At 36.0% G+C, this 25,929-nt stretch overlaps 2 protein-coding genes and 2 long non-coding RNA genes across 8 annotated transcripts; 2 read left to right on the plus strand and 2 right to left on the minus strand.

Annotated features, from left to right (window-relative positions):
- Nucleotides 1-961: 961 nt before the first annotated feature.
- LOC116168337 lies at nt 962-20,325 on the minus strand. Of its 5 annotated transcripts, XR_004144743.1 has the most exons (12): nt 14,703-15,030; nt 14,540-14,650; nt 11,564-11,616; nt 11,107-11,503; nt 10,929-11,054; nt 4,495-4,664; nt 4,324-4,442; nt 2,165-2,435; nt 1,970-2,125; nt 1,696-1,748; nt 1,248-1,635; nt 962-1,195 (listed from the first exon to the last, which is right to left on the minus strand). It is a non-coding gene; the product is annotated as an uncharacterized LOC116168337 (long non-coding RNA). The 5 variants fall into 5 exon arrangements; XR_004144744.1 differs by lacking the exons at nt 10,929-11,054; nt 11,107-11,503; nt 11,564-11,616; nt 14,540-14,650; nt 14,703-15,030 and adding exons at nt 19,493-19,623; nt 19,676-20,020; nt 20,066-20,325; XR_004144746.1 differs by lacking the exons at nt 10,929-11,054; nt 11,107-11,503; nt 11,564-11,616; nt 14,540-14,650; nt 14,703-15,030 and adding exons at nt 19,493-19,623; nt 19,676-20,325 and having other exon boundaries at nt 1,248-1,425; nt 1,473-1,635.
- On the minus strand, nt 8,135-8,529 carry LOC116168338. The gene is made up of 3 exons (XR_004144747.1): nt 8,420-8,529; nt 8,249-8,370; nt 8,135-8,198 (listed from the first exon to the last, which is right to left on the minus strand). It is a non-coding gene; the product is annotated as an uncharacterized LOC116168338 (long non-coding RNA).
- Nucleotides 20,326-23,669: 3,344 nt separating the features above from the next.
- Nucleotides 23,670-24,515, plus strand: LOC116169304 (mediator of RNA polymerase II transcription subunit 7). The gene is made up of 2 exons (XM_031485368.1): nt 23,670-23,969; nt 24,018-24,515. The coding sequence occupies exons 1-2, from the start codon at nt 23,775-23,777 to the stop codon at nt 24,483-24,485; spliced, it is 663 nt and encodes a 220-aa protein (XP_031341228.1). The 5' UTR covers nt 23,670-23,774; the 3' UTR covers nt 24,486-24,515.
- Nucleotides 24,516-24,638: 123 nt separating this feature from the next.
- On the plus strand, nt 24,639-25,555 carry LOC116169305 (40S ribosomal protein S10-like). Its single transcript, XM_031485369.1, has 3 exons — nt 24,639-24,787; nt 24,969-25,169; nt 25,217-25,555. Exons 2-3 carry the CDS (start codon nt 24,970-24,972, stop codon nt 25,494-25,496), a joined length of 480 nt encoding a protein of 159 aa, XP_031341229.1. The 5' UTR covers nt 24,639-24,787; nt 24,969; the 3' UTR covers nt 25,497-25,555.
- Nucleotides 25,556-25,929: the final 374 nt, after the last annotated feature.

A 25,929-nucleotide genomic window follows, 5' to 3' on the forward strand; every position in this document is an offset into this window, starting at 1 on the left:
CTTCTGATGTCCCGTTCCCTTCCAATGCGCGTTTGAAAATTGACTCCACCATCCGTTAGATCTTGTCGGGGGCTACCATATTCCCTATATCGGTATCCACTTCCGATGTTCCGTTCCCTTCCAATACGCGTTTGAAGAGTTGACTCCACCATCCGTTAGATCTTGTCGGGGGCTACCATATTCCCTTTGTCGGTATCCACTTCCGATGTCCCGTTCCCTTCCAATGCGCGTTTGAAGAGTTGACTCCACCATCAGTAAAATCTTGTCGCGGGCTACCACATTCCCTTTGTTGGATCCCACTTCTGATGTTCCGTTCACCCACAATTCGCGTTTGAAGATTGACTCCACCATCCGTTAGATCTTGTCGGAGGCTACCACATTTCCTTTTTCGGTGCATACTTATATTACACCCACATTTTGGTGGATTTCGCTAAAAACCTTCCACAAGATAGTACTTAATTTTTGGGGCACTTCTCATTGCTCGAGCTTCTATTGGCGACACGAGAAAGAGAGATATAGCGATTCGCGATTTACGAAACGATAAACCGCGTGACAAAATTCGCAACGGAAGGTAAAATGCGTCCGAAGTTGACTACCTCTCGAAGACGCGCGGGCGCGCCTTGCAAAAGGTCATTAATATCGCCCCTAGGACAAAAAACAAAATTCCGCCACGCAGGAGTTGTGCGCGTTTACAACATCTTTCTGACGACACCAATTTGAAAAGACTGTAGTAGAAGATAGGAAAAAACTGAAAAACCTTCACGTTAGTAAACTACGCTCGAGGATGACGTCCAGATGTCGCCAACCTCAAATTATGTAGCCATGTCCCTAAGGTTGACAAATTACACGGCCTGGTAGATACACGTACACCCGTTGCCTTTCTACAAGAGTTCTTCTACGCGCTCACATTTGTTGCCAGCCAGCCAGCCAGCCAAAGTGAGATTAAAAGCTACTTTTTACAAATAAATTTGCAAAAATGCGCTAAAAACAGCAATGTTAATTCGCCGTTCATAAAGTGATCATTACCGCTCTAAAGTAACACATGTACAAGAATGTGTACCTACCTTACCGTTCAAGTTTCAACTGAGATGGTCCCACTCCCACAAGCCCACAAGCTGATGACACACCTTCCAAGGGACACCCAATATTCAATCCCTTTGTAGTGGACCGATTGCGTAGGGGTTGAGAGAAATAACTTGAAAAAAGTGAAAAGTTTAAACTCCGATAAGGCAATATTATTTTATTACCATTTCTTTGGTCTCCTCGTGTTTGGACTTCATTAGCTCAAGGAAAAGGGGTCCGTTAGGTGGGTACTGTAACGTGTGAGTGTATATCCCATTGAAATTGAGTTGAGTGCGAAGAGGCATAAATCACCAAGCACTCACAACTAAAATCAGTAATTGTTGTCTCCATTTGCACAAGAAACTACAAGGAAGATCTTGAACCTACGAGAAGTTTCATCAAAAATATACTTAGGCAGAACCTGCGACTTCCCTTAGCCACGTGGTCCACTCATTGAGAAAGGTTTGCAGCGTGCCATCATTCCAACATTCCAAAGAATAAAGCTTCGCAATTCGCCCTGATCGAGAGCTCGTCGTATTGCACTCGCCTGCCTCATCCAGAATCTTCATAATACTGTGTAATCGAAGAGATTAAAATGCCGACCTCATAATGTCGTTATCCCGTTATACATACATTTTACCATTAAATCCTTAAACTCCGATCTCCAGATATGATAAAGAATCCACCTGCAAAATTTCATCGTAATCGGTCCTTTCGTTTTCGAGATATCGTGCTAACCGACAGACGGACAGACATTGCAAAGTTATGAACGCTCTAGGAGCTCGCTAATAATTCTAACCTAACCTTCTATTTCGTTGGAATTAAGACCATTGAGACGATTCCAGAATGAAAAGTTAGTAGGAAATTGTTTTCCACTGATATAAGAGAAGATTTGAAAGGTACTCACCGAAATAATGGTTCAGTAATTGAAAATATTAATAAAGACAACCGCGATGCAGCGTTCGATACGGTCGACCAAGTAATAAATCTAAAATGCGGCTTTAGGTATAACAGTCCACTCTAATTGCACTGTTTCGTCACCTATCAGTCGCTAACCTTTAGCCTTGAATGAATATGAAATGGGAAATATTTCTAATGTTACCTAAAAGAATGACACATCCTTGCCTGCGTAATCCCTACTTGAAGCGTACACATATCACCCTTTTTAATTAAAGTTGCACAAATTCTTAAAAAATGGCCTATTAAGCAAAGCTTGTCCACAATTTTAACGCCCCCAGGTCTCTTCGTTCAATTATAAAATTCTCATGCCTAACATCAGAGAACAAATGTCTGCTTCCAAACCTTTTCTATTTCAAGCAAAAGAAAATATGTACGCTTTTACATTTCGTTCGACTTCTTGTTGGGCTGAAAAACTAAAAAATTACATAAGCTAGTAAATAGTAAATATGATATTTTCTTCTATAGGATCATTAACAGCAAACTTCAAAATTGAATCAAAAAGAAGGTTGTGTTTGGCGCTCAAAAATTGGTTATGTACCAAACTGTGCCTATTATGTACATACAGTAACCTACGTACATTACACATACATTGCAGTGCGTAACTGTACTTATAAGAGATTAACGTTTAAGGAGGCATAATTTTGCATTTGAGAAAAATCGTAAGCTTAGACTGAACGAGTTCTTCAAATAAAGAAAGGTTAAAAAGTAAGTTCTTACGTGTAGATCATCCCTAAAACCGAGAATTAAAGCTGGTGGAAATATTTCACTTTGGGTGAACAAAGAAGTAATCTCATCCCCTTTTCAAAAATTATATAATTAATTTAACAACAAGAAATGGAAACTTCTCCATTCCTAAGTAACTGTAAGTGCAACATCCCCTTATAAATTTTAACGCCACACTAGGTGTGATAAATCTCGACGGTGTATCCATTACATTCAATTGATATTTTCACTAAATTATGGAGACCAACAAAAAATCCGAAGGGTGTTTCCCCAGGGACAAATTTTTTCAAATGTTTTGGATTGTTTTCGTCAAAATATCCAATTTGTATAGCCAAATCCAAATAAAACGACGGAAACTAAAATTTCCTGACATAAAGTAGGCATGAAACTGAAGGTTTCATGGTGAATTTAGGTAAAATTTTTATGAAGGTTCAAGCTGCGCACATTTATTCGAAAATAGGATATCTTGTTAAAAACTTTCCGAACTTTTTGGATATGTCGTGCAAAAATTTGGAGTTTTTCTCTAAACAATTTTGAAATCTTGTCGCGCCACCGACAAGATATCCAAATCCCAATTTTGTTGAATATTTTGTCACTTCATTTGGATTTATTTGGATAATTTGACGATTTTAGAAAATTTGTCCCTGAAAAGTCGATCCCTCAATTATGCCCAAAAAAATAATTACTTGCATCTTATGAAACTACAAAATCACAACTGAGTAACTAAATTTCTGAACAAGACTAAGCAGCAACAGGGCACCATTTGAGGACGACAGGAGAGCCCCCCCACTTTTCAAAAAAATAATCATAATACGCACGAACTTATAGTAAAAATGTAATGTATACCGCATAAACCGTATCTGTTTAGTATAACACATCCCTATGTAAATGTACACTAGTTTGTAGGTACAGTAATAGAGAAAAGTAATGATCGCCGAATAGGTAAACCCTGTAGCATAGGCAACCAAGGTCGGGGTACTTCACTTGATTCGATTTCCAAGTTGCGTATCAAACGTATTAATAATACGGGATAAAGGAGCAACTCGAGGGCCACCATGGGGAAATCTCGGAAACTGTGCGATAGGTAGGTAGGTAGTTAGTTTAAATTTGGCAAAGTTGCGTATTTTGATGCTTTACAAAATGCCGTTTTGAAACTGAAAAAATGTCAACTACTTTCGGATATATCCTAAACAAAATTAAGGATCAGATAGTGTGAAACCAATAGAGAAGTGATAACATTAAAAAATAAATAAATAGAAAACTAATTTTACTCCTACCCTTAAGTAATTAAAAATTTCAGTCAAATTTGGTAAACAACACCTTCTTCTTGAAATTTCCATGTCACTTTGGCCAAATCTTTCATGCCTGTTGCCATAGATTTATCACAATAATTTATCCTCATACAAATACTAAGGACAGATACGCGTTTTTAAGAGAGCAGGTGCTAATTTTATATTTTCCGAGTTTCAATTAAGAAGAAAGTTGGAAAATAAAAAACAGAAATGTTAATTCACCGTTCATAAAGTGTTCATTACCGCTCTAATGTAACACATGTACAAAAATGTGCACCTACCTTACCGTTCAAGTTTTAAATAAGATGGCCCCACATGTAATAAGCTGATGATACACCATCCAAGGAACACCCAATATTCAATCCCTTTGTAGTGGACCGATTGCGTAGGGGTTGAGAGAAAGAACTTGAAAAAAGTGAAAAGTTTAAACTCCAATAAGGCAATATTATTTTATTACCATTTCTTTGGTCTCCACGTGTTTGGTCCGCTAGGTGGGTACTGTAATGTGTGAGTGTATGTCCCATTGAAATTGCTTAAGGATCCGTTGAGTTCGAAGGGGAACAGGAACACCATTCTACTTTTTATTTCCATTTTCATTCATTTAGCTCCCAGGTTGAATCATTTTCACTAGGACAAATTTTTTCCTTTATAACGATATATAACTTGCTAAACGTACCTACTGGCATTGAATTTATGATAGTTATAAATGCAATGCTACTGGCTACTTTAATAAATCGACCATTGTGAATCAGCTGCACCTCATTATTTTAGTATTTAACTAGATTATAACAATTAAATGCAAGATTAACAAAATAAAAGCAATTCAATGTAAAATATAAAAAACTTCGTTAAAACATTTTTGGTATGGAATTGTTGCTAGATCAGATATCGCATTACCTTTCGCCATAAAGGAAATACAATACCTCTACGCTTTCACTGAATTTCCAGACTTATACGTCGTTTAAGAAATTCAGTTGAACGACCCTGTTTAGATTTCTCAAAAATTTTCCGTCATGTATCCTTAAAAAATGACTTAGCTGACGGACCCCAGGCTCCAAATGTCTCTACACCGAAAGGGCAGGAAATGAATCGATCAGTAAGTTCAGAGTATTTTTTTAGTTCCATTTCCTAAATAAGTACTTCTCCCTCACTGCAGATACTCGTTTCCCCCTATACCCGAAATACCCCCAGGAATCTTCTCTTTTCAGGTATCATTGCAATCCTACCTCTTAAAATGTTTCTCCCTTTAGTGTTGTCGTTTAAATGTTTTCAAATACAACCATTAATTAATTGGAACAACATATTCGACTGACAAATTAAAAATAAATTGGGGGTGCAATATTAAGTTTGAGGTTTACCCTGGGGTTTACCTATTATAATTGTAGTACCTAGGACATGGATAAATAAAATCTCACCCATCAATTTCTAGAGAACACGAAGGCACTAGTATTATATAGATTAGATATTCACTCTTTCATAAAAATCAAACAACCAACGTGAAAATTGTAACATTACACTGATAAAGAGTTCAGGGTTAAATTCCAGTATTCATACCTGCGAAGCCCAAAAGAGCAATTTTAGTTCGGAAATTGTTTCTTAGTAAACAGTTCAAAATCAAAGTACTTCTTGGGAAGTGCATACCCCCTTATACTGTATAGGTATAGGTACATATAAATCATCTGAGTAATTATATAATTGTCATTAGTCAGAACTTCAAATTGAGGTATCAATATTTAAAAAGTAGGCCCGGAGGAAATTTACCTAAGGCAAAATTGGAAATAGTTTCCTCCTAAATTATTTTTTATGTTGGTGACCGTTTGAATTTTCAAAGCCGATATGTCGCCAAAAAGCATTATATTCTAACATTTTGCCGAAAGTTAAGTTTTACATACTTTTTTACGACAAATACGGCCATAAATTTCGGATTAACATGCACAAAAATCTGTACCCGGGATGTATCCAGTTGTTTTCCAAATTTCCCTTTTAACTACCCTTAAATAGTTGCAGAGTTTCCAGAAAATTACGATATTAAACCAGAGTTGAACAGTTTAATAGTTAATTTGGAGTTACATCTGATTAGTAAGTACCTAATTTATGAATAATTAAACATCTCACCTATACTCAAGCTCTTTCTAGAAAATAGAGGACACTTGTAGATGCACACACTTTCGTATCCTTCTAACAACTAACGTGGAATTGTAATATTACCTACAATAGATAACATAATTGAAGGTCGGGACCGGACGGGACTGTTACGTATTGCTATTAATCATACCTGCAAATACTAAGGAGTAAAGTTTGATTACCTGAAGTACAATTTTATAAACAAAATATTGTTTCCTTCTACCGCACGCATTAAAAAATGCACATTATTAACAAGCGACAAAACTCGTTCGTTAATTTTTGACTTTCTGTCCGCCCGTCTGTGTACATGATAACTCGCGAACGGTTTCCAATTTTCCAATTCTGTTTTCAGCAATAGGTAGACAAACCCCTGATAATTTTTACGAAATACATATTTAGAAGAACGTTAGCGGCTTTACGGATGGGCACTGCGGCAGATATTTTATTAGGCGCGTAGCTAAATAGGGGGAATTTTCTGGGTCAGTCGACTACTTTATTATGCCTTATCGTGAAAATGTACGGTAGGGTAGAGTGGTGTATTGTATATTGTTACTTAATTGCAGCATCGATTCACTGGTAAAAGTTTGATTACTAAATACATTTTCAATATCTTTAAAACACACTAAAAAGCATATTTTTAAAAATCCACCGAAATTCGTGGCCAATGTGCACATGGAAGTGGAAAATTCACTTTTGAATATCAATAACGATTCTGACATTTTATAAATCATGATTCAGGTGATATTAAAAAGAAGTAGAAACGTCCTCATTGTCAAAATGGGATCATATTTCAGTTTCTAAAACGTCATTGCAGTTAACGGTGTGGGTAAAAGCCGGACCCGGACCAGGACCCGGACTTGGTTGGTATAAAAAAAAAGGAAAAGGCCATACCGTCGTTTCAATACTCTTTTTAACTCCGGCACCCCTGACTACAGGGATAATGTCAACGGAGCAAGGGTTCATTCAAAAATTCGTATCTCTTAAACTAATAACTCAATAACTACCCGATATAGGCTACAGAATGATAATAAAAGTGGCTCAGGGCTTCCTGGCCCGTCATTCAGCCAGAGAACGGGATTGTAAGGATGGGTAAAGTTAGGGATGGGAACGGAAGGAACGGAGTTAGGGTGCTGAGGGGGAGAGTACTGCTCCAGCATTCGCCTCGTAGATTTCAACATAATGCTAGCATTATGCGAAGCTACGTATGTCTGAGGAAAACCCCCAGACAGAGCAGTCGGCAGCGGGATTCGAACCCACAACCTTCCGAATAGCATCGGTGAGCGCATCCACTGCGCCACGTGCCTCGGTTGAAAAACTAAAGTTTTGCCATTTTTTTATTGATAACTTTGAAAAATCGCAGCAGCTCGGGAAACTTTTTCAAGACTTTCGGCGGCCACTCGAAAAATTCCATATATTAGACTTTAAGGAATTCAGTATTAAATAGGACGATCACTTCTGTTAAACGGTTTTAAGAGATATGAATTTCTGAATGGACCCATGCATCTTCAAATTTTTCGATAAAAATTGACATATGTTAAAAACTATAACAGATAGGTAGGTACTTAAATTTTAATTGCGATCAATTCAGAATGAACTAACGCATTTAGAAGAAAATAGAAAATGCTGTTTCTATTAAAAAAATTTTTTTTTAGAAAAATCGCTTTAAAAGTTTAACGGAAGTAATTAAAAATTTCAGTCAACTTTGGTAACCAACGCCTTCTTCTTGAAATTTCCATGCCACTTTGGCCAAATCTTTCATGCTTGTTTCGATAGATTTAACACAATAATTAATCCTCATGCAAATACTATAATGGACAGATACGCGTTTTTAAGAGAGCAGGTGCTAATTTTATATTTTCCGAGTTTCATTCAAGAAGAAAGTTGGAAAATAAAAAACAGCAATGTTAATTTGCGGTTCATAAAGTGTTCATTACTGCCACTGCTACATGTAGTAGAGTTGATGACACACTATCCAAGGGACACCAAATATTCAACCTCTTTGTAGTGGACCCATTGCGTAGGGGTTGAGAGAAATAACTTGAAAAAAGTGAAAAGTTTAAACTCCGATAAGGCAATTATTTTATTACCATTTCTTTGGTCTCCTCGTGTTTGGTCCGCTTTGGTACTGTAAGGTGTGTATGTATGTCCCATTGAAATTGCTTAAGGATCCGTTGAGTGTGAAAGGGCACAAATCACCAAGGACTCACAACTAGAATCACAAGAAACTTTTCTCAAAAAAACGTTTTCCATAACCTCACGATTATTGAATTCCCCGTCCGAATGGATTTCAAGAAATGTCCTCGATCAATATTGTAATGGTCAAAAAATGCTAAAACGGTATCCATTCCATTCCAGGACTCTCCAAGTGAGCTGGACATTTTTTCTTCGCTAACTGTAGATTACAAGGAAGATCTTGAACCTGCGAGACATTTCATCAAAAATATACTTAAGCAGAACCTGCCACTTTCCTTAGCCACGTGGTCCACTCATTCAGCAAGGTACCTATGCACCGTGACATCATTCCAACATTCCAACGAATACAGCTTCACAATTCTCTCTGAGCTAGAGCGCGTTGTATTAGACTCGCCATTGGAATTGCGTCCATGGCTAAAACTATGCTCATTTTGAGTTCCATGCAATTCCGTGCATACCTAACGGAGATGTCAAAAGGGCCTTCCTTATTTTTTGGCCTACATTGCCAATTCATGAACTCCAATTTACAGATACGATAAAAAATCGGCCTGCAAAATTTCATCGTAATCGGTCCATTCGTTTTCGAGATATCGTGCTAACGGACAGACCGACAGGAATTGCAAAATTATGAACTCGCTAATAATTGTAAGTACTAGCAATTTATTTCAGTTTTTAAACGAAATAGTGATGAATATCAGAAACAAAGTAATATTTTGCTAAGAATTGAGTTCGATAGACTTTTGAGTTTTCTAGTAGATACAAGATTTATCAAGAGGTGCACATTTTAGTTCGGAAAGGGAGAGCCCGTATATGTCGTTAAATAGATGCGCTGCGTTTCACAGTTTCCCAAAACAAATTGTATACCTAGATAAAAAGCGAACGTATTTCAATCTCAACCTTCTATATCGTTGGAATTAAGACGATTGAGATGATTCCAGAATGAAAAGTTAGTAGGAAATTGTTTTCCACCGATATAAGAGAAGAATTGAAAGATACTCACCGAAATAATAGTTCAGTAATTGAAAATATTAATAAAGACAACCGCGATGCAGCGTTCGACACGGTCGACGAAGTAATGCGGCTTTAGGTATAACAGTCCACTCTAATTGCACTGTTTCGTCACCTATCAGTCGCTAACCTTTAGCCTTGAATGAACACTCATAGTATCTGAATATGAAATGGGAAATATTTCTAATGTTATACCTAAAAGAATGGACACATCCTTGCCGGGACCGACAAGAAAGCCAAATTCCAACTTTTTAGGGACAAATTATCTAGATCCAAATAAAGCGACAAAATATCCAACCAATTTGGAAACTCCGATTTGGATATCTTGTCGGTGGCGCGACAAGATATCCAAATATCGAATTTTTTTTAGACAAGAAATCCAAATTTTTTGGACAAAATATCCAAAAAGTTCGGAAATTTGTTGACAAGATATCCAAATTTTATTCAAGCCCTTTAATCACGTATGAACCTTGTGCAGTACGAAACATTTCAGTTTTAGTGTTAAAGCACGCCATAGCATTTAGTATGTTTTCATACAGCGACAAAGAATTAATGCCTACCTAGTAATAAATGAGTTATAGGATAGCAGCAAAATGAACAACAACGAAATAAACATCTTTGGTGCAGCTCCTATAAGAGTCCTATAAGATATAGCCAGACCTGCACTGTATGGTCTAAGGATATAGCTGAAAACAACTGCTGTTAAAAACGTATAGGTAATGATCAAAAACACGAAAAAGCGGCGTACCTTTATCTATTCGAAAATTGGATATCTTGACGAAAACAATCCAAATTATTTGGATAATTTGTCCCTAAAAAGTTGGAATTTGGATTTCTTGTCGGTCCCATCCTTGCCTGCGTAATGCTTATTTGAAGCGTACATTTATCACCCCTTTAATTAAAGGTGCACAAATTCTTAAAAAAATGGCCTACTAAGCAAAGCTTGTCAACAATTTTAACGCCCCCAGATCTCTTCGTTCAATTATAAAATTCTCATGCCTAATATCAGAGAAAAAATGTCTGCTTCTATTTCAAACAAAAGAAATTCGCTTTTACATTTCGTACGCCTTCTTGTTGGGCCGAAAAACAAAAAAATTACATAAGCTAGTAAATAGTAAATATGATATCTTCTTCTAATGGATCATTAACAGCAAACTTCAAAATTGTATCAAAAAGAAGGTTGTGTTTGGCGCTCAAAAATTGGTTATATGTACCAAACTGTACGTATTAGGGGCATACCTACGTACATTACACATACATTGCAGTGCGTTTAATGTAAAAAATGTTAGTCAACTTTAGTAACCAACGTCTTCTTGAGATTTCCATGCCGCTTTGGCTCAATCTTTTATGTTTGTTGGAATAGATTTAACGGTAACACAATAATGAATACTCATACAAATACTTACTACACGCGTTTTTAAGAGAGCAAGTGGCAATTTTATATTTTCTGAGTTTCATTTAGGAAGGAAGTTGGAAAATAAAAAACAGCAATGTTAATTCGCCGTTCATAAAGTGATCATTACCGCTCTAAAGTAACACATGTACAAGAATGTGTACCTACCTTACCGTTCAAGTTTCAACTGAGATGGTCCCACTGCCACATGTAGTAAAGTTGATGACACACCTTCCAAGGGACACCCAATATTCAATCCCTTTGTAGTGGACCGATTGCGTAGGGGTTGAGAGAAATAACTTGAAAAAAGTGAAAAGTTTAAACTCCGATAAGGCAATATTATTTTATTACCATTTCTTTGGTCTCCTCGTGTTTGGACTTCATTAGCTCAAGGAAAAGGGGTCCGTTAGGTGGGTACTGTACTGTAACGTGTGAGTGTATATCCCATTGAAATTGAGTTGAGTGCGAAGGGGTACAAATCACCAGGCACTCACAAGTAAAATCAGTAATTGTTTCCATTTGCACAAGAAGCTGTAGATTACAAGGAAGATCTTGAACCTACGAGAAATTTAATCAAAAATATACTTAGGCAGAACCTGCGACTTTCCTTAGCCACGTGGTCCACTCATTCAGCAAGGTATGCAGCGTGCCATCATTCCAACATTCCAACGAATACAACTTCGCAATTCACCCTGAGCGAGAGCTCGTCGTATTGCACTCGCCTGTCTCAATCAGAGTCTTCATAATACTGTGTAATCGAAGAGATTAAAATGCCGACCTCATAATGTCGTTATCCCGTTATACATACATTTTACCATTAAATCCTTAAACTCCGATCTCCAGATATGATAAAGAATCCACCTGCAAAATTTCATCGTAATCGGTCCTTTCGTTTTCGAGATATCGTGCTAACCGACAGACGGACAGACATTGCAAAGTTATGAACGCTCTAGGAGCTCGCTAATAATTCTAACCTAACCTTCTATTTCGTTGGAATTAAGACCATTGAGACGATTCCAGAATGAAAAGTTAGTAGGAAATTGTTTTCCACTGATATAAGAGAAGATTTGAAAGGTACTCACCGAAATAATGGTTCAGTAATTGAAAATATTAATAAAGACAACCGCGATGCAGCGTTCGATACGGTCGACCAAGTAATAAATCTAAAATGCGGCTTTAGGTATAACAGTCCACTCTAATTGCACTGTTTCGTCACCTATCAGTCGCTAACCTTTAGCCTTGAATGAATATGAAATGGGAAATATTTCTAATGTTACCTAAAAGAATGACACATCCTTGCCTGCGTAATCCCTACTTGAAGCGTACACATATCACCCTTTTTAATTAAAGTTGCACAAATTCTTAAAAAATAGCCTATTAAGCAAAGCTTGTCCACAATTTTAACGCCCCCAGGTCTCTTCGTTCAATTATAAAATTCTCATGCCTAACATCAGAGAACAAATGTCTGCTTCCAAACCTTTTCTATTTCAAGCAAAAGAAAATATGTACGCTTTTACATTTCGTTCGACTTCTTGTTGGGCTGAAAAACTAAAAAATTACATAAGCTAGTAAATAGTAAATATGATATTTTCTTCTATAGGATCATTAACAGCAAACTTCAAAATTGAATCAAAAAGAAGGTTGTGTTTGGCGCTCAAAAATTGGTTATGTACCAAACTGTGCGTATTATGTACATACAGTAACCTACGTACATTACACATATATTGCAGTGCGTAACTGTACTTATAAGAGATTAACGTTTAAGGAGGCATAATTTTGCATTTGAGAAAAATCGTAAGCTTAGACTGAACGAGTTCTTCAAATATAGAAAGGTTAAAAAGAAAGTTCTTACGTGTAGATCATCCCTAAAACCAAGAATTAAAGCTGGTGGAAATATTTCACTTTGGGTGAACATAAAAGTAATCTCATCCTCTTTTCAAAAATTATGTAATTAAATAAAGATTCGTGAGGACTGTGATTTTTATGGTTTCCTTATTTGATTTGATCGGTTACATTATTAGTAATTTCTTCACGAAACATGGTTATTGAATGTAGGTGGCAAGTACCGCAAAAAAATCCGGTTAAAAATGGTTACATGTAAGTACACTATGGTAAAGTGATAGGCAAATGTGTCCGAGAGTCCGGATTTTCGGACTTCGTTCATCTACGAGGGAGATCTACTTACAGAAAAAAGAATTCAAAAACCTGTATCCATAGTAGACGTGCCGTGGTTCCAAACACACAGACATACCGAACGTTTTTATTTACTTGGTATAACAACAAGAAATGGAAACTTCTCCATTCCTAAGTAACTGTAAGTTCAACATCCCCTTATAAATTTTAACGCCACACTAGGTGTGATAAATCTCGACGGTGTATCCATTACATTCAATTGATATTTTCAGTAAATTATGGAGACCAACAAAAAATCCAAAGGGTGTTTCCCCAGGGACAAATTTTCCAAATGTTTTGGATTGTTTTCGTCAAAATTTCTAATTTGTATAGCCAAATCCAAATAAAACGACGGAAACTAAAATTTCCTGACATAAAGTAGGCATGAAACTGAAGGTTTCATGGTGAATTTAGGTAAAATTTTTATGAAGGTTCAAGCTGCGCACATTTATTCGAAAATAGGATATCTTGTTAAAAACTTTCCGAACTTTTTGGATATGTCGTGCAAAAATTTGGAGTTTTTCTCTACAAAATTTTGAAATCTTGTCGCGCCACCGACAAGATATCCAAATTATAATTTTGTTGAATATTTTGTCACTTCATTTGCATTTGGATAATTTGACGATAAAAATTGGAAACCTTGACGAAAACAATCCAAAATATTTAGAAAATTCGTCCCTGAAAAGTCGGTCCCTCAATTATGCCCAAAAAATAATTACTTGCATCTTATGAAACTACAAAATCACAACTGAGTAACTAAATTTCTGAATAAGACTAAGCAGCAACAGGGCACCATTTGAGGACGACAGGAGAGCCCCCCCACTTTTCAAAAAAATAATCATAATACGCACGAACTTATAGTAAAAATGTAATGTATACCGCATAAACCGTATCTGTTTCGTATAACACATCCCTATGTAAATGTACACTAGTTTGTAGGTACAGTAATAGAGAAAAGTAATGATCGCCGAATAGGTAAACCCTGTAGCATAGGCAACCAAGGTCGGGGTACTTCACTTGATTCGATTTCCAAGTTGCGTATCAAACGTATTAATAATACGGGATAAAGGAGCAACTCGAGGGCCACCATGGGGAAATCTCGGAAACTGTGCGATAGGTAGGTAGGTAGTTAGTTTAAATTTGGCAAAGTTGCGTATTTTGATGCTTTACAAAATGCCGTTTTGAAACTGAAAAAATGTCAACTCCTTTCGAATATATCCTAAACAAAATTAAGGATCAGATAGTGTGAAACCAATAGAGAAGTGATATCATTATTAAAAAAATAAATAAATAGAAAACTAATTTTACTCCTACCCTTAAGTAATTAAAAATTTCAGTCAACTTTGGTAACCAACGCCTTCTTCTTGAAATTTCCATGCCACTTTGTCTAAATCTTTTATGCTTGTTGCCATGGATTTATCACAATAACTAATCCTCATACAAATACTAAGGACAGATACGCGTTTTTAAGAGAACAGGTGGTAATTTTATATTTTCCGAGTTTCAATTCAGAAGAAAGTTGGAAAATAAAAAACAGCAATATTAATTCACCGTTCATAAAGTGTTCATTACCGCTCAAATGCAACACATGTACAAAAATGTGTACACCTACCTTACCGTTCAAGTTTCCCACATGTAATAAGCTGATGACACACCATCCAAGGGACACCCAATAATCAATCCCTTTGTTGTGGACCGATTGCGTAGGGGTTGAGAGAAATAACTTGAAAAAAGTGAAAAGTTTAAACTCCAATAAGGCAATATTATTTTATTACCATTTCTTTGGTCTCCAAGTGTTTGGTCCGTTAGGTGGGTACTGTAATGTGTGAGTGTATGTCCCATTGAAATTACTTAAGGATCCGTTGAGTTCGAAGAGGCACAAATGACCAGGCACTCACAACAATTGGTGTCTCCATTTGCACAAGAAACTTTTCTCAAAAAAACGTTTTCCATAACCTCACGATTATTGAATTCCCCGTCCGAATGGATTTCAAGAAATGTTCTCGATTAATATTGTAGTGGTCAAAAAACGCCAAAACGGCATCCATTCCAGGACTCTCCCAGTGGCTTGGACATTTTTTCTTCGCCAACTGTAGATTACAAGGAAGATCTGGAACTTACGAGAAATTTCATCAAAAATATACTTAAGCAGAACATGCGACTTTCCTTAGCCACGTGGTCCACTCATTGAGCAAGGTACCTGTGTACCGGGCCATCGTTCCAACATTACTTAAAGTTTACTACGCGGTTGTGTATCCTTATTTAAGCTATAACATTACATGTTGGGGAGCAAGTACACATACTCACAGAGTATTTATATTACAGAAACGTATAATACGATTGATGTACAATCTTAATTACGCTCAAACATGTCGGGACACTTTCAAAAATCATAAAATAATGCCACTGCCTTGTATATATATCTTTAAATTACTTATTTATCTTCATAAAAACCAACACAAATTTAACAAAATAAGTCAAATTCACGATCACAACACCAGAGGTAAAAATAAAATCTTGATTCCAAAACACCAACATTCATTTTATAAAAAATCTCCGTTTTACACCGGTTTAGTATTATTTAATAATCTGCCTGAAACTCTAAAAAAAATGAACCACTCCCTTTTCAAAAATAGAACGAAACAGATATTACAAAATAATTCTTTCTATTCAGTAAATGAATTTGTTGATTATATATCTCTAGGTAATAAAAACCTAATGACTGGATGCACCTGAATTGTTAGTCCACATATTTTCTGTTGTCCATACATGTTTTGTTTGTGATTTGACGTTTCTGTAATTGTTATTTACAATTTTTAGAATTAAAGATTATTATTATTATTATTATTATCATTCCAACGAATACATTCACTCTGAGCAAGAGCTCGTTGTACTGGACTATGGCTATTTGACTACCGTCCATGGATAAAACTATGCTCATTTTGAGTTCCATGCAATTCGGTTTATAACTAACGGAGATGTCAAGAGAAAGAAACTTGCAAAGAAAAAGGAATTATCTTCAATGAGGAAACTACATCTAGTGAAGTGTTCACTAGGACAAATAATGTTTCCCTTTATAACGACATAAGACTTGCTAAACGTACCTACTGGCATTGAATTTATGATAGTTATAAATGCAATGCTACTGGCTACTTTAATAAATCGACCATTGTGAACCAGCTGCACCTCATTATTTAAGTATTTATCTAGAATATAACAATTAAATGCAAGATTAACAAAATGAAAGAAATTCAATGTAAAATATAAAAAACTTCGTTAAAACATTTTTGGTATGGAATTGTTGCCAGAACAGATATCGCATTACCTTTCGCCATAGAAGAAATACAATACCTCTATGCATTCACTAAATTTCCAGACTTAGACGTTGTTTAAGAAATTCAGTTGAACGACTCTGTTTAGATTTCTCAAAAATTTTCCGTCATGTATCCTTAATAAATGACTTAGCGGACGGACCCCAAGCTCCAAATGTCTCTACACCAAAAGGGCAGGAAATGAATCGATCAGTAAGTTCAGAGTATTTTTTTAGTTGCATTTCCTAAATAAGTACTTCTCCCTCACAAATACTCGTTTCCACCTATACTCAAAATACCCCCAGGAATCTTCTCTTTCCAGGTATCACTGCAATCCTCACCTTTTAAAATGTTTCTTCCTTTAGTGTTGTCGTTTAAATGTTTTCAAATACAACCATTAATTAACTGGAACAACATATTCGACTGACAAATTAAAAATAAAATGGGGGGTGCAATATTAAGTTTAAGGTTTACCCTGGGGTTTACCTATTATAATTGTAGTACCTAGGACATAGATAATTAAAAATCTCACCCAGTAATTTCTAGAGAACACGAAGGCACTTGTATTATATAGATTGATATTTTTCATAAAAATCAAACAACCAACGTGAAAATTGTAACATTACACTGATATCAGGGTTAAATTACAGTAAGTATTCATACCTGCGAAGTCGAAAAGAGCAATTTTAGTTCGGAAATTGTTTCTTAGTAAACAGTTCAAAATCAAAATTGTTTCCTATGCATCCCGCCTTTAGTTTTTGTGTAGTAAGTACTTCTTTGGAAGTGCATACGCCCTTATACTGTATAGGTATAGGTACATATAAATCATCTGAGTGCTTATATAATTGTCATTAGTCAGAACTTCAAATTGAGGTATCAATATTTAAAAAGTAGGCCCGGAGAAAATTTACCTAAGGCAAAATTGGAAATAGTTTCCTCCTAAATTATTTTTTATGTTGGTGACCGTTTGAATTTTCAAAGGCGATATGTCGCCAAAAAGCATTATTCTAACATTTTGCCGAATGTTAAGTTTTACATACATTTTTACGACAAATACGGCCATAAATTTCGGATTAACATGAAAAAAAATCTGTACCCGAAATGTATCCAGTTGTTTTCCAAATTTCCCTTTTAACTACCCTTAAATAGTTGCAGAGTTTCCAGAAAATTACGATATTAAACCAGAGTTGAACAGTTTAATAGTTAATTTGGAGTTACATCTGATTAGTAGGTACCTAATTTATGAATAATTAAAAATCTCACCTGTACTCAAGCTCTTTCTAGAAAATGGAGGGCACTTGTAGATGCACACACTTTCGTATCCTATTAACAACTAACGTGGAATTGTAATATTACCTACAATAGATAACATAATTGAGGGTCAACCGGACTGGACTGTTACGTATTGCTATTAATCATACCTGCAAATACTAAGGAGTAATGTTTGATTACCTGAACTACAATTTTATAAACAAAATATTGTTTCCTTCTACCGCACGCATTAAAAAATGCACATTATTAACAAGCGACAAAACTCGTTCGTTAATTTTTCACTTTCTGTCCGCCCGTCTGTGTACATGATAACTCGCGAACGGTTTCGAATTTTCCAATTCTGTTTTCAGCAATAGGTAGACAAACCCCTGATAATTTTTACGAAATACATATTTACAAGAACGTTAGCGGCTTTACGGATGGGCACTGCGGCAGATATTTTATTAGGCGCGTAGCTAAATAGGGGGAATTTTCTGGATCAGTCGACTACTTTATTATGCCTTATCGTGAAAATGTACGGTAGGGTAGAATGGTGTATTGTATATCGTTACTTAATTGTCGCATCGATTCACTGGTAAAAGTTTGATTGCTAAATACATTTTCAATATCTCTAAAACACACTAAAAAGCATATTTTTAAAAATCCACCGAAATTCGTGGCCAATGTGCACATGGAAGTGGAAAATTCACTTTTGAATATCAATAACGATTCTGACATTTTATAAATCATGATTCAGGTGATATTAAAAAGAAGTAGAAACGTCCTCATTGTCAAAATGGGGATATTTCAGTTTCTAAAACGTCATTGCAGCTAACGGTGTGGGTAAAACCTGGACCCGGACCCTGACTAGGTGGGTAAAAGCCGGACCCGGACTTGGTTGGTAAAAGCCGGACTCGCACCCGAACTAAGCCATGGTCAGGGATCACTTTTATGGATTTTTTGTAGTGATCCTTTATAGTTTTATTATTTTCCGACCGCTCGTTCGTGTGAGCAATACTCTTTTTAACAGCCGCCGTAGAAAATGCAAAATTTCGGAGAATTTCTCTTAGGGGATTCTTCTTGTATTATATAGCATATACATTTTGAAAGTATGCCAGGCGGCGTTTAACTCTATCACGAAATATCGATAAATATAGCATAATGTCAACTTTTCTCTGACAATTTGAAAATGCAAGGGTTAATTCAAAAATTCGTATCTCTTAAACTAATAACTCAATAACTACCCGATATAGGCATACAGAATGCTAATAAAAGTGGCCCTAAAATTTACCTATACCTACATTCATTTCTGGCAGCAGAAATAGTAGTTGCAACTTGCAATTTGAAAAACTAAAGTTTTGCCATTTTTTGATTGATAACTTTGAAAAATCGCAGCAGCCGGGAAACTTTTTCAAGACTTTAGGCGGCCACTCAAAAAATTCCTTATATTAGACTTTAAGGATTTCAGTATTAAATAGGACGATCACTTCTGTTAAACGGTTTTAAGAGATATGAATTTCTGAATGGACCCATGCATCTTCAAATTTTTCGATAAAAATTGACATATGTTAAAAACTATAACAGATAGATAGGTACTTAAATTTTAATTGCGTTCAATTCAGAATGAACTAACGCATTTAGAAGAAAATAGAAAATGCTGTTTCTATTAAAAAAATTTTTTTTTAGAAAAATCGCTTTAAAAGTTTAACGGAAGTAATTAAAAATTTCAGTGAACTTTGGTAACCAACGCCTTCTTCTTGAAATTTCCATGCCACTTTGGCCAAATCTTTCATGCTTGTTTCGATAGATTTAACACAATAATTAATCCTCATGCAAATACTATAGGACAGATACGCGTTTTTAAGAGAGCAGGTGGTAATTTATATTTTCCGAGTTTCATTTAAGAAGAAAGTTGGAAAATAAAAAACAGCAATGTTAATTTGCGGTTCATAAAGTGTTCATTACCGCTCTAATGTAACACATGTACAAAAATGTGTACCTACCTTACCGTTCAAGTTTCAACTAAGATGGTCCCACTGCCACATGTAGTAAAGTTGATGACACACTATCCAAGGAACACCAAATATTCAATCTCTTTGTAGTGGACCCATTGCGTAGGGGTTGAGAGAAATAACTGGAAAAAAGTGAAAAGTTTAAACTCCGATAAGGCAATATTATTTTATTACCATTTCTTTGGTCTCCTCGTGTTTGGTCCGCTAGGTGGGTACTGTAAGGTGTGTATGTATGTTCCATTGAAATTGCTTAAGGATCCGTTGAGTGCGAAAGGGCACAAATCACCAAGGACTCACAACTAGAATCAGTAATTTGCACAAGAAACTTTTCTCAAAAAAACGTTTTCCATAACCTCACGATTATTGAATTCCGCGTCCGAATGGATTTCAAGAAATGTCCTCGATTAATATTGTAATGGTCAAAAAATGCTAAAACGGTATCCATTCCATTCCAGGACTCTCCAAGTGAGCTGGACATTTTTTCTTCGCTAACTGTAGATTACAAGGAAGATCTTGAACCTACGAGACATTTCATCAAAAATATACTTAAGCAGAACCTGCCACTTTCCTGAGCCACGTGGTCCACTCATTGAGCAAGGTACCTATGCACCGTGACATCATTCCAACGAATACAGCTTAACAATTCTCTCTGAGCTAGAGCGCGTTGTATTAGACTCGCCATTGGAATTGCGTGCATGGCTAAAACTATGCTCATTTTGAGTTCCATGCAATTCCGTGCATACCTAACGGAGATGTCAAAAGGGCCTTCCTTATTTTTTGGCCTACATTGCCAATTCATGAACTCCAATTTACAGATACGATAAAAAATCGGCCTGCAAAATTTCATCGTAATCGGTCCATTCGTTTTCGAGATATCGTGCTAACGGACAGACCGACAGGAATTGCAAAATTATGAACTCGCTAATAATTGTAAGTACTAGCAATTTATTTCAGTTTTTAAACGAAATAGTGATGAATATCAGAAACAAAGTAATATTTTGCTAATCATTGAACAAACTCCCAATTTCGCATTGTAATAATGAAATGTAAGAAGATTCGATAGACTTTTGAGTTTTCTAGTAGATACAAGATTTATCAAGAGGTGCACATTTTAGTTCGGAAAGGGACAGCCCGTATATGTCGTTAAATAGATGCGCTGCGTTTCACAGTTTCCCAAAACAAATTGTATACCTAGATAAAAAGCGAACGTATTTCAATCTCAACCTTCTATATCGTTGGAATTAAGACGATTGAGATGATTCCAGAATGAAAAGTTAGTAGGAAATTGTTTTCCACCGATATAAGAGAAAAATTGAAAGATACTCACCGAAATAATGGTTCAGTAATTGAAAATATTAATAAAGACAACCGCGATGCAGCGTTCGACACGGTCGACGAAGTAATGCGGCTTTAGATATAACAATCCACTCTAATTGCACTGTTTCGTCACCTATCAGTCGCTAACCTTTAGCCTTGAATGAACACTCATATAGTATCTGAATATGAAATAGGAAATATTTCTAATGTTACCTAAAAGAATGACACATCCTTGCCCGCAAAATCTCTATTTGAAGTGTACACATATAACCCTTTTAATTAAAGGTACACAAATTGTTAAAAAATGGCTTATTAAGCAAAGCTTGTCCACAATTTTAACGCTCCCAGGTCTTTTCGTTCAATTATAAAATTCTCATGCCTAACATCAGAGAAAAAATGTCTGCTTCCAAACCTTTTCTATTTCAAGCAAAAGAAAATATGTACGCTTTTACATTTTGTTCGACTTCTTATTGGGCCGAAAAACTAAAAAATTGCATAAGCTAGTAAATAGTAAATATGATATAGGTATATTAACAGCAAACTTCAAAATTGAATCAAAAAGAAGGTTGTGTTTGGCGCTCAAAAATTGGTTATATGTACCAATCTGTGCGTATTAGGTACATACAGTAACCTATGTACATTACACATACATTGCAGTTCGTTTAATTGACATATGTATAAGAGATTAACGTTTAAGGAGGAATAATTTTGCATTTGAGAAAAATCGTAAGCTTAAGACTGAACGAGTTCTTCAAACATAGAAAGTTTAAAAAGTAAATTCTTACGTGTAGATCATCCCTAAAGCCAAGAATTAAAGCAGGTGGAAATATTTCACTTGGAGTGAACATAAAAGTAATCTACCCCTTTTCAAAAATTATATATTTAAATAAAGATTCGTGAGGGCTGTGATTTTTATGGTTTCCTTATTTGATTTGATCGGTTACATTATTAGTAATTTCTTCACGAAACACGGTCATTGAATGCAGGTGGTAAGTACTAACCGCTAAAAAGATAAATCCGGTTACAAACGGTTAAGGTGATACGCAAATGTGTCCTAGAGTCCGGATTCTCTGACTTTGTTCATCTACGAGGGAGATCTACTGACAGAAAAAAGAATTCAAAAACCGGTACCAATTCTAGACGTGCCGTGGTTCCAAACACACAGACATAACGAACGATTTCACTCTACTGGACTATCGCGCTTTCTTAAAGTTATTAAAATTCTTGCTTGTGCAACACCCAATTATGAATAATTTCATTACGTAAGTACATATGGTGCTCTTTTTAATGGAAAATTATAAAAGTTCAATTTTGAACCCCTAAATAAATATAATAACTCGGATACGTCACTTTTGAAAGGGGACCAAATTTTAACCTAATAGAGAAGTTTCATGAGGTAATACTATAGTGAACCCAATGACGCTAAACAATAGATCAAAACTAATTAACCAGTAAACAAATTTTAAATTAATAATACGGTATAAACGGGGCAACTCGAGGAACCATGGGGAGATCTCCGAAACTGTAAGAGATAGGTAGGTAGGTAGTTTAAATTTGGCAAAGTTGCGTATATTGATGCTTTACAAAATGCAGTTTTGAAACTGAGAAAATTTCAACTACTTTCGGAGATCCTAAAAAAACTAAGGATCAGATAGGGTGAAACCAATAGAGAAGTCATAATATTATTAAAAAATAAGTGAATAGAAAACTAATTTTACTCCTACCCTTAAGTATTTAAAAATGTCAGTCAACTTTGGTAACCACCGTCTTCTTGAAATTTCCATGCCCCTTTGACGATTCCAGAATGAAAAGTTAGTAGGAAATTGTTTTCCACCGATATAAGAGAAGAATTGAAAGGTAGGTACTCACCGAAATAATGGTTCAGTAATTGAAAATATTAATAAAGACAACCGCGATGCAGCGTTCGATACCGTCGACGAAGTAATAAATCTAAAATGCGGCTTTAGGTATAACAGTCCACTCTAATTGCACTGTTTCGTCACCTATCAGTCGCTAACCTTTAGCCTTGAATGAACACTCATAGTATCTGAATATGAAATGGGAAATATTTCTAATGTTACCTAAAAGAATGACACATCCTAGCCTGCGTAACCCCTATTGGAAGCGTACACTTATCACCCTTTTAATTAAAGGTGCACAAATTCTTAAAAAATGGCCTATTAAGCAAAGCTTGTCAACAATTTTAGCGCCCCCAGATTCAAACAAATCTCTCCGTTGATTTATAAAATTCTCATGCCTGTAACATCAGAGAAAAAATGTCTGCTTCCAAACCTTTTCTATTTGAAGCTTTTACATTTCGTACGACTTCCTGTTGGGCCGAAAAACAAAAAAATTACATACCCTTGAAGTGCACCTAAAAGTATTAGATGCACCCTCTCTGCTTAAAAAATTACAATTTAAAAAAAAACCAACTTTGTGTCTACTGTGAGGGTTGTAATTTTTGTGTACAGTAGGTAAGTACCTTTGTTTCCTTGTTTGATTTTCTGTACAGTCTTAATTATTGTAATTTGTATGTGTACGTATTGTGGTGGGTCGAGTAGATTTACATGTGTTTTGTATATTGTAAAGTAACCTTTAAAACAATTAACCATAGCTTCCAAAGGGGACAAGATGAAGCGACATCTTGTCTGGCCACCCCTTGGCTACGGATCTGACCAAAAAGGTTACTGTTTGTTATAGGTTTAGTCAGTGTTTAAATACTTAAACAATGGTTTAGTAAAACCACATGACATTTTTGTCATTAAAAATGGTTTCGTTTTAGATGTAATACCCTGTATATTAGTATCTGTTCTATGGTAATTTTCTTATTGTTTTTCGTGTTTGTTGTCTGTGGGTGTGGATGTGGAACCACTATTATATGAGGTTAGGTTTGTGTTGTTTTTTGGTTATCACAATATACTTTTGTAAGATTTTTCAAAACATCCTGCATTAAAAGATGGCAACAAATTCAGAACCAATTCAAGTCAGTTCATTACCTCTACCACCAATGCAGTATATAAATCAGTATACCGACGAAATGTTAAGAAGAGGACGTACACCTCGGCCTCCTCCACCGATTCACGACCAGTACCACATGTTCGGGAACGCGTTTAATACAGAAGAAAACATCATTCGTCCCCTCGAGAGTCAGGTATTTCACGCATCTCTCAATTATACCCAGTGCATGTTCCACTTTTAGGGTATCAAACGTCTTTATCCTATGCATTTCGATCGGCGTCGCGAATTGAAAAAACTCAATCAGTCTCTACTGGCAAACTTCCTAGATTTACTAGACTTATTGGTCCACTGTCCGGATTCACCGCGCCGAGCCGAGAAGGTGGAGGATTTAAGTTTGCTGTTTATTCACATTCATCATCTTTTAAACGAGTTCAGGCCGCATCAGGCCAGGGAAACATTACGCGTAATGATGGATTTGCAAAGAAGGCAACGCATCGAAACTGCTCACAGATTTCAGAAGCATTTGGATAAAGTTCAAGAAATTTTACAGCAAGCACTACAAAGTCTGCCCGAAGCGATGGAGGTAGATTCTAAAACATTAATAGAAGCCGACCTAATGAGCAAAGATTGTTTGTTGCAAGATAATGGAAAAAGCGATCCGTGTTATATTTTAGATCGTATTATGTGTAAAGTTGTTGATAACATGTAATTCTTTCTGGAATTTTTGTATTTAATTTTCGTTTTTGTTGTAATTGTTTCTACCCCTGTATTGAAGAAGAGAAAGTATGGTAGTCAAAATCCTTTATTCTATATAAATATTGCAATTGAAAATTAGAATTGGAGGGGCCCATTTTATAGTATCATTTCCTGCTCGATCAGATCAGTGACAGATAAGTTGCCTATCTGCCTGCAAATTACAGGGTTCTAGTGTTTTTTTGTGAGGCCGCGTTTAATGTTGGCAACACGTTAGTGTAGTTCTTTTTCACAGGCAAATCGCAAAAGCAAGTTCAGGTTTGTAAATTTTCCTAATTTATCCATACATAGTGGAACCATCCTCCACAATTATTTGATTTATTACAAATTTTGGCTTTAATTTTTTTATATCCCGTACATATCACTTTCTTTTGTCAGGTGAAATTAACATATACATCTTTCTAACCTCAATTCAGTGCTGTAATCCCAATTCTTTCAGGATGTTGATGCCCAAGAAAAATAGGATTGCCATCTACGAATACCTTTTTAAGGAAGGCGTAATGGTGGCCAAAAAGGATTACCACGCACCCAAACATCCAGAATTGGAGTTGATTCCAAACTTGCAGGTTATAAAGGCAATGCAGTCTTTAAAATCGAGGGGTTACGTCAAAGAGCAATTCGCATGGAGACACTTCTACTGGTAACCGTCCGTAGTAGTAATGAACATTTTAGTTAAGAGTATTGTAGGTATTTGACAAACGAAGGTATCGAATATTTAAGAACGTTACTTCACTTACCGTCAGAAATTGTACCATCTACATTGAAACGGCCGGTCAGACAAGAAACTGCCAGACCTCGTGCAGCACCCACAGCTGGTCGGGAGTCGTCCAAACCATCCGAGGACCGTGTTGGATATAGAAGGACCGGTGCTGCGCCTGGCTCAGATAAGAAGGCAGATGTTGGTGCTGGTACAGCTGAAATGGAATTCAGAGGTGGTTTTGGACGAGGAAAAAGTGCACCTCTATAAATTAATTTTTATAATGTATTATATATAAAGATCAATAAATACATTTGATCACATCCGTGCATCTGTCTTTAAGTACTCTTAACAATCGGCACCAGGATGTGGAATCGTGGAATGGAGTGTTTGTTCAGAAAAAGTTACTGTGAAGGGCTACTGTGTTCTTTCTACTGTAAACATGCAAAGCTAGTGGTGTATGCCACCACAGCCTCCTATAGGCAGCATTTTTTTTAAAAATTCGTTAAGCCACTTGTGAAGAGCACTTTCAAATTTATTTTTTCCATTTTAATAGCCCTTATGGACATTTCATGCTTTAACGAGAGTACAAACATGACAATTTTTAATTTCTGATCGAATGACCCCAATACCAAGTCTGTAAGTGGTGTAGTTCCAGAGCATTTGTGCCTCAGACAGACAGACATAAAAGGAGGGCAAGTGC

Source organism: Photinus pyralis, unplaced genomic scaffold, assembly GCF_008802855.1.
Source record: "Photinus pyralis isolate 1611_PpyrPB1 unplaced genomic scaffold, Ppyr1.3 Ppyr1.4_LG4, whole genome shotgun sequence".
NCBI classification, from domain to species: domain Eukaryota; kingdom Metazoa; phylum Arthropoda; class Insecta; order Coleoptera; family Lampyridae; genus Photinus; species Photinus pyralis.